Below are 9,479 nucleotides of genomic sequence, written 5' to 3'. Positions count from 1 at the left end.
GGTAGATAAAGTAAAAAGAGGGAAAGTAAAGAATGGATAGTAAGAATGAATTAAATTTTTCTTCTTCTATACTGGTGTAATATTTTCAATGATGCCTGTTTATATGCGCCATGGCCGGTAAAAGGGGTGTGGCTACTGTAGGGACGGAGCCATAGTGACCCCAACCCTGGATGGGTAAGGGGCGCTGACTAATAGGCTGCAGGAGGGCGCCAGAAACCCTAGCACCGGCCCTGAGGGGCAGCATTAAAATTCAATGGCAGGCAAGATTCACATCTGTCCCAGTGGCTGCAGGTTGTCCACCCCAGCTTTTGAAGGGAAGTCTTTTTTTCCCTGTCAGTGTATAAAGGGGAACAGGCTCCTGCACTGCCAGAAAAGGGAAAGAAGCACAATTCCATCTGGTTCTAGGAACCAGCCCATATTGCCCTGGGAGTATGCAGTTTTTTTTCTATTGGTGCACACTTTTAAAATACCACAGTAATTTGCATGCCATTAGTTTGCAGCACACAGTATTAACAAGGGCTTATTGTACATGTCACGCTATCCAACCACAACGAAAACATGTTCCAAACTACAAGCTGGAAGGGATATCCAGCCCGAATGCAAGGGAAGCTGCTGGGGCCTCCTTTTGACTTCGATGCTTTTGAAAAGTTAGCTGCCACGGCAGAAGATATTTGCAGGATCCCACGTGTCCCAGCTGTTGACACTATTTTGTTAAGCGAAGTCACTCCCCTCAGTCACGGGTTTAAGGACTTCAAGTGACTTCGGCTAAGAAGCAGTCACGACCCCGAGGGGGTGTTGTACACCGTTGGAGCTTTAGGGCACCACCAGACTCATTTGATTCCGCCCAAAGAGAGAGAGAGAGAGAGAAAACGAAAGTAAAGGGCAGCACGAAGCTCCCTTAGCGTGTTTCTGGCGGTGACGGGACAGGAATTATCCCCCCCCCCCCCTCCCCCGTGCTGCTGACCCTCCCTGTCCGGACGCAAGCGAAAGACAAAGAGGGAGGCAGCGGGGCTGCAGTTTCTGCAAATCCACAAGCAAGAAAAGAATCGGGGCAACGAAGATTAGGTGGAGGCGAGTCCCCCGTTCCGCTTTAGTCAAGAGAGCGCGGTAACGCGTTCTCTCTCTGGCTCGACAGCGCGATAAGGAGGTGAAGCCGCAACCGATCTGGAGCCGCAAGGCGCGAGTGCTCCCTGCCGGGCGCAGATGGAGGGGCTTCCGCCGCTGCCCAAGAGCCTGAGCGGGCTGCTGAACTCGAGCGGCGGTGCGGGTTGGCGGCACCTGGAACGGCTTTACGCGCAGAAATCACGCATCCAGAACGAGTTGAGCCGCGGAGGGGGCGCTGCGCATGTGCCCAAACCCAGCAATCTGGACGCCGCCCTGGCACTGCTCCGCAAGGAGATGGTGAGTGGGGGGGGGATTTGGGAGATCTCTGGGTTTTAGGGGCCTGCTGGTTTCCGAAAAAAAAAAAAAGGGGGGGGGGGGAGATGAAGTCACCGATTTCCAAAAATGCCTTGAAAATCGGTCCATCACGTTCAGTTGAGAAATAACGAGAGATCGAACCTAACCACAAAAGTTCTGATACGGTTAGATTGTATGGTAGGCTCTTAGCAATTGTGTGGGCCCCTTTGGGTGGAGCCCCGCTTCGCCACACCCCGCCTAGCTCGCCCCCTGTTGGCATTGACAAGATTAAAAAAAAAAAAAATATATATATATATATATATATATATATATATATATATATATATATATAATTTTTTTTTAATGAAATTTCAAATAAAGACAAATCAAGCAAAACTTGTACAGAAACAAACTGATTCAAATAAGCACAGTTATCATATGAAACCTAAGCCTCTGTTTACAAAGCCAATGCGGTAATGCCAACACAGCCCATTTACTTTGCATGGGCTGTGTTGGCAGTGCCGCGTGGCTTTGTAAACAGGGGCACTACTAGTATTGAACTGGATAATTTCTGGTTATATTCGTTGCTTAAGTCTACTACGATTAGCTTGTTCCAATTCTCATAACAGGAAAATAAAGGAAAAATATTAATTAATAGTAATATCTGTGAACTTGAACTTAGAGAATAACAGGGGAATGGGAACCTGTGGTAACAAAAAAAAAATTACTGTATTTACTGCAGGTGCAGGAGCAAATAATTTTACCGGTAAAAAGCCTTATTCCTGCAGTTAAAAAAAAAAAAAAAGATTACTGCGGGTCCGGCAGGGGCGTAGCCAGACTTTGGCAGGAGGGGGCACATTTTAGCCCTCCCCCCCCGGCACCGCTGACTCCCCCCCCCCACCCTGTTTAATGTGAGCAAGTGCAAAGTGATGCATGTGGGAAAAAAGAACCTGAATTATAGCTACGTCATGCAAGGTTCCACGTTAGGAGTTATGGACCAAGAAAGGGATCTGGGTGTCGTCATTGATAATACACTGAAACCTTCTGTTCAGTGTGCTGCTGCGGCTAGGAAAGCGAATAGAATGTTGGGTATTATTAGGAAAGGTATGGAAAACAGGTGTGAGGATGTTATAATGCCGTTGTATCGCTCCATGGTGCGACCGCACCTTGAGTATTGTGTTCAATTCTGGTCGCCGCATCTCAAGAAAGATATAGTAGAATTGGAAAAGGTTCAGCGAAGGGTGACTAAAATGATAGCGGGGATGGGACGACTTCTCTATGAAGACTAAGGAGGCTAGGGCTTTTCAGCTTGGAGAAGAGACGGCTGAGGGGAGACATGATAGAGGTATATAAAATAATGAGTGGAGTGGAACAGGTGGATGTGAAGCATCTGTTCAAGTTTTCCAAAAATACTAGGACTAGGGGGCATGTGATGAAGCTACAGTGTAGTAAATTTAAAACAAATCGGAGAAAATTTTTCTTCACCCAACGCATAACTAAACTGGAATTTGTTGCCGGAGAACGTGGTGAAGGCGGTTAGCTTAGCAGAGTTTAAAAAGGGGTTAGACGGTTTCCTAAAGAATAAGTCCATAAACCGGTACTAAATGGACTTGGGAAAAATCCACAATTCCAGGAATAACATGTATAGAATGTTTGTACGTTTGGGAAGCTCGCCAGGTGCCCTTGGCCTGGATTGGCCGCTGTCGTGGACAGGATGCTGGGCTCGATGGACCCTTGGTCTTTTCCCAGTGTGGCATTACTTATGTAGTTATGGAACATGAGGATATGCATCCTGTAAATCCAGAGACATGAGGTATACATTGTGTTGCAATAATAGAAGGATAAGAACATAAGAAAATAAGCATTGCCATACTGGGACAGACCGAAGGTCCATCAAGCCTAGTATCTTGTTTCCAACAGTGGCCAATCTAGGTCACAAGTACCTGGCAAGATCCCTGAACAGCAGAAACAGATTTTATGCTGCTTATTCTAGAATATGCAATGGATTTTCCCAAGTTAATAAAGAGTGGAGGACTGGTTTAGTAGAGCACCAGTCTTGACATCCAGAGGTGACCAGTTCAAATCCCGCTGCTGCTCCTTGTGATCTTGGGCAAGTCACTTACCGTCCATTGCCTCAGGTACAACAGACTTAGATTGTGAGCCCTCCTGGGACAGGGAAATACCCAGTGTACCTGAATGTAACTCACCTTGAGCTACTACGGAAAAAAAGTGTGAACAAAGTCAAAATAAATAATGGCTTATGGACTTTTAGGAAGTTACCAAACTTTTTTTAAATGCTGCTAACTGCTTTTACTACATTCTCTGGCAATGAATTACAGAGTTTAATTGCTCGTTGAGTGAAGAAATATTTTCTCCGATTCATTTTAAATGTATTACTTTTCTTTGCGTGCCCCCTAGTCCTAGTATTTTTGGAAAGAGTAAACAAGCGATTCACATCTACCTGTTCCACTCAACTCAGTATTTTATAAACCTCTTTCATATCTCCCCTCAGCCATCTCTTCTCCAAGCTGAAGAGCCCTAGCTGCTTTAGCCTTTCTGCATAGGGAAGTCATCCCATCCCCTTTCTTTTTCGTTGTCCTTCTCTGTACCTTTTCTAATTCCACTATATCTTTTTTGAAATGCGGTGACGAACTGCACATAGTATCTGAGGTTCGATCGCACCATGGAGTGATACAAAGGCATTATAACATTCTCAGTTTTGTTTTCCATTCCTTTCCTAATAATGCCTAACATCCTATTTGCTTTCTTAGCCACCACTGCACATTGAGCAGAGGGTTTCAACGTATCATCGATGACACCTAGATCCCTTTCTTGGTCGGTGACTCCTAATGTGGAACCTTGCATCACGTAACTATGGTTTGGATTCCTCTTTCCCACATGCATCAGTTTGCACATGCTCACATTAAAAGACATCTGCCATTTGGACGCCCAGTCTTCCAGTCTTGTAACGTCCTTTTGCAATTTTTCAGTCTTCTTGCGATTTAACAACTTGAATAACTTTGTGTCATCAGCAAATTGAATTACCTCACTAGTTATTCCCATCTCTAGATCATTTATAAATATGTTAAAAGCAGCGGTTCCAGCACAGACCCTTGCCTCACTATCTAACCTTCTCCATTGAGAATACTGATCGTTTAAACCTACTCTCTATTTTTTATCTTTTAACCAGTTTTTAATCCTCAATAGGACATTGTCTCCTATCCCACGACTTTCGAATTTCCTCAAGAGTCTTTCATGAGGTACTTTGTCAAATGCCTTTTGAAAATCGAGATACACAATATCGACCGTCTCACCTTTATCCACGTTTGTTCACCCCTTCAAAGAAATGTAGTAGATTGGTGAGGCAAGAAACGGTATATAAAATAAATAAATGATAAATCCACGTTGGCTTTGTCTCATTAATCTGTGCTTATGTATATGCTCTGTAATTTTGTTCTTTATAATAGTCTCTACCATTTTGCCTGGCACTGACATCAGGTTCACTGGTCTATAATTTCCAGTATCACCTCTGGAACCTTTTTAAAAAATCAGCATTACGTTGGCCACCCTCCAGTCTTCCTGTACCATGCTTGATTTTACAGATAAAGTACATATTACGAACAATAGCCCTGCAAGTTCATTTTTCAATTCTTTAAGTACTCTGGGATGAATACCATCCGGTCCAGGTGATTTGCTGCTCTTCAATTTGTCAAATTGCTCCAGGTAGGTAGCAGGAAATGGCATCAAAAGGGGATGGGACTCAGCATCAAGGAGGCCCCAAGATCAGTACCTGCCACTCTCTCCTGAAATGTGGATGCATGTTAAGGTACAGAGTGGGAGGATGTTCTGAGACAGGGGGACAGATATGCCGGGGCTGCAAGGTCCCTAGGAACATGAAGCCTTGTGCAGTCGCCCCTATTGGCCCTGCCTAAGTTCGGCCCTGAGCAATGTGCTTTATAAGAACACATTTTAGGTGGCTGAAGTGAGTGGGGAGCCTTCTGTTTGTTACGTCAGAAGTTTCTGTTTGTTATCGAAGCCAAATGATTGGGGGTGCTCAACTCTGCATACGTTACCATATTGTAAAAAGGAATACAAAGGGAACCTTTTACTAAGCTGCGGTAAGCACTAATGTGTGCTTAGTGCAGGTTAAAAACCACCACCATGGAGCGTTCCCAGGTGACCTGCAGAAGTTTTGGCATCTGTGCACATTTCCCACCTGCCAAAATGTTATTTTTTTTAGCGCCGGGGGAGAGGTGTTTGGGGATGAAGAGTGGGCATGCCAAGAGTTAATCAGCCCATGCGATGAGCCCTTACCGCCTGGAAAATAGATGTAGTTAAGTCAAGTGCAAACATTTTAATGGGAAAATTAGCATGTGGCCATTATTGCAAAAATGGTAAATGTGGTCATTTTGCAGCCTTGCTAAAAGTAGCCTCCATGTGAGAAACCCACGTGCTATATATAGCACAGGCCAATTTTTTTAGTGCAGCTTAGTAAAAGGGCCCCCAAGTTTCAAATATGCATTTTGCTAACCGTGCTCTAAAAATATATATTTTTTATTTTTTTGGCTGAGGGGGAGTTTCTATGCTGATCAGTTAGCGTGCCAGCATTTCTATGGCAGTAAGGGCTTAAGCACTAATTTTTGTTAATGGCAGCATTAATGCATGACCATTTTCCGGTTGCAGTAGAAATGGCCTTCGTGTGTGGAAAAGACCTGTGTGAGGGCGTGCTAAGCCCCCCCTCCCAATTAGTGCTTACCACAGCTATGTAAGAGTCCCAAAATATGGTAGGGTTACAAGCACAACTGGCTACAGTTACAGTGCACACACTGGAAGGCTTCATGACTAAAAGCAGAGCTAGGGAAGCACTGGATGTCTTGCCACTCTTTTCCTTCTCAACTCCACCTCATCAGGGCCAGCTCAACCGATTGTGGCATCCCGGACCAATTTTTGTTTTTGCGCCTCCTCATGCCCCCGCCTCTCACCTGCCCCACCTCCCAGCTGTCCTGCCCAATCCCATGTTAGAGCCAATCTGGGGATATGAGCTACCCACAAACTACATATAAATATAACCAGAATATTTCCTCCTCCAGCTTTCCCTCCCCTCCCAGCCCCCTGTCCCAGAATTTTTCCTCCTCTTTTTCATCTTTCCTTTCCCTCAGCCCCCAAATACGTTCTCCTCTTTTACCAGCTTTTATCAACCCCAGCCCCTTGAATAGCTTTTTTCCTCCAGCTTTTGTTCCCCCTGATTATTTCTCCTTTAGCTTTAAAGCCCTCCCCCCCCCACACACACAGAAATGATTTTCTCCTTTATTTTTCCCAGCTCTTCTCCTGCTGCCCTAATGCTGAGGCAGGAACAGGAATGCTAGCAACCAGAGAACGTGCCCACAGCATTGCCCAGGGTCCTGTCACATGGCCTTTCCTGGCACAGCCGCCTACATGGGCCAGACGCTGACAGTTTAGCGCTTAATACACAGGGTGTTAGGAATAGGATGCCAGTTAGGAACAGGTAGTCGGACTCGAGACCTTTTTCCAGGCCGTAAGTGGGCTCCTCTCGTCCCTCCCTCTTTGGAGATGCAAAGGCTTCTGGGAACTGTAGTTCAGTTGCGGCCCCTCCCTCCCCTTTTTGCAGAGCTTGCTACCCTGCTGCCAGAAACTAAAGTTCCCAGAAGACTGTTTGACTTTGGTCTAAAAGTGAAAATGAAGTTTTTGGCCATGTGTGTTCTGTGGCGCATACCCTCCCTCCCCTCTCCCCCATTCACTCACAAAGGATGAATTATGGGCCATGACCAAACAGGTCAGTGGGTGCTGGCAGGAGGGGAGGGAGTCAGAGCTGCCCTGCTCGATTGTTTCGTGGAGCTGGGAGAGGGAGGGCTTGATCAGGCCCTCCTGGCCCTGTAAGCAGGGAGTTCCCAACTCCTGCTTTACTGGAGGTGGGGGAAAGGGGCTACAATGTGCCCCAGCCTCTGGATCAGGGCAGTCGCGTGGCATAAAAGGAGAGGGGGCCGACCACACATTCTCCCAGGAGAGGGCACTTATTCATTGCCTGGATCCTGCGGTTGGCATTTGGCCCCAGCCCCTAACGGCCTTGTCTGGTGCAGTGTCCTCTGACTCTCACGGCGCAGCATATGTGAGTGATGAGTGATGTCTTCCATGAGGGAGGTAAGGGGTTAGCAGAGGGCGGTTCCAAGGTGCTTCGTGCACCTATCAAGAGGCCAGCAGCTGCAGCTAGGGTGTGGGCCTAAACAGCCTTACAGGCCAGTGCTGTAAGAGGGAAGGGTCTAGGAGGAGTGTCGGGGTGAGCATCAGAATTCAACAAAGAGGAGGGAGAAGGAAAGAAAAGAAAACACTTGTAAAGGTACAGTGCCCGTGCCTCCTCCATGCCGGTCGAGGGGGACTGACGATGTCATGGGCGTGTTTGGCACCCTGGACCAGAGCCTCGCCTGGTCTATAGGACAAGCCAGCCCTGTACTGTGCATCACTGAGTCAAAAAATTGTAGCATGCCATTTTGCTTAAATCACAGAGAAATAGCAAAACAGCCTCTTCATACATACACTTCTTACCAACTGAGGTGAAGGAAGAGATTTCAAAGAACATGTGCATCACGTTGATGAACTGTGGAGATGGAGGTATTACTTTTCATTCAACCCTCATACATTCAAGGAAACTAGTTGCAGTATTTGTTCAGTTCTTCTAAGTTGAAGCTCCTTGTAATACTACTTATTTGTATAATACTGCTAGGATAATATGAAGGGTGCATGAGATTTTTGTAATTTGAGGGATATTTTTATAATGTGTTTTTTTTTTCCATGTTGTAGGTTGGTCTCAGACAGCTGGATATGTCGTTACTTTGCCAACTGTATTCTCTTTATGAATCCATTCAAGAATATAAAGGTGCATACCAAGCTGTGTCCAGTGCAGAAGGCACATATACTTTGGAAAATGCATTTTTTGATGAAGACGAAGAGTATTTCCAGGAGCACAGCACAATTCATGATGACAAGAATGATAGCACAAATGTAAGTTACTCCATGCCTGCACCTTCCCTTTCCAACAGCAACTGGATCCTGGAGTCTATTTAGACCACGGTTCTTTATGCTAACTGCTGCTGAGCATTTACTCATGGCAAACAATGAACTGCAAGTTTCATGCATCTTTTCGTTGAAGAGTTCAGAGGTGTACAACAACCTCCGAAAGCCCTTCAACACGTTGAATGAGAATGATGTGACATTCAGGCTGGACGGATCCCAACCAAAGTTCAAACTATTCAGAGGAACTTTCAACCATCTTCAAAAATACCTTGACACTAACCTGCCAGCTCTCTTCTGAAGCCTTTCTTTAATAATCTTAAGCTTCCTGCTCCTGGTGCCAACACACAGAGAGAATTTTTTCCTAAGTAGCTGAGGCGTGTATATAAATTGTATAATACTAACTGGGTTTCTTTGAGAAAGCTCTGTTGTGCAGTAGGTATGATGGGTGTCTTATATTTGGTGGACATTGACCCCAAATTCTATAAAAGTTGTGTGTGCAGATTTGGGGGTGTGCCCAATATGTATAGTTTAATTGAATAACAAGCCAATTAGCGCTGATAATTGAGATCTTAAGCAATTATTGATGCTAAATGGATTTAATTAAAATTTATGTGCTTAACAAAAAGAAGGTTGTGGACAGAGTGGGGGCATTCGCACAATTTATGCACATTACATAAGTACATGCCATACTGGGAAAGACCAAAGGTCCATCAAGCCCAGCATCCTGTTTCCAACAGTGGCCAATCCAGGTCACAAATACCTGGCAAGATCCCCAAAAAGTACAAAACATTCTATACTGCTTATCCCAGTAATAGTGGATTTTCCCCAAGTCCATTTAATAATGGTCTATGGACTTTTTCCTTTAGGAAGCCGTCCAAACCTTTGTTAAACTCTGCTAAGCTAACCGCCTAATTTAGGTGCAGGGTTTTAAATGGTCGTGCCTAAATGTAGTCTCAGTTTCCGGTGCTAAGCGCTATTCTATAAATGGTGCCTAACGCTAAACGCTATTTTTTGCACCATTTATAGAATTTAGTCCTGGATGCTTTTTATGT

The 9,479-nt window shown here is 45.2% G+C and overlaps 1 protein-coding gene across 1 annotated transcript; it reads left to right on the top strand.

The window, feature by feature from the left end:
• The first annotated feature begins 712 nt into the window (after nt 1–712).
• On the top strand, nt 713–9,157 carry FAM89A (family with sequence similarity 89 member A). Its single transcript, XM_030195209.1, has 2 exons — nt 713–1,401; nt 8,215–9,157. The coding sequence occupies exons 1-2, from the start codon at nt 1,204–1,206 to the stop codon at nt 8,476–8,478; spliced, it is 462 nt and encodes a 153-aa protein (XP_030051069.1). The 5' UTR covers nt 713–1,203; the 3' UTR covers nt 8,479–9,157.
• Nucleotides 9,158–9,479: the final 322 nt, after the last annotated feature.

Source organism: Microcaecilia unicolor, chromosome 3 (assembly GCF_901765095.1).
Source record: "Microcaecilia unicolor chromosome 3, aMicUni1.1, whole genome shotgun sequence".
Classification (NCBI taxonomy): Eukaryota; Metazoa; Chordata; class Amphibia; order Gymnophiona; family Siphonopidae; genus Microcaecilia; species Microcaecilia unicolor.
Note: the sequence above shows the minus strand (reverse complement) of the source record. Positions and strands in the feature narration are given on the sequence as shown.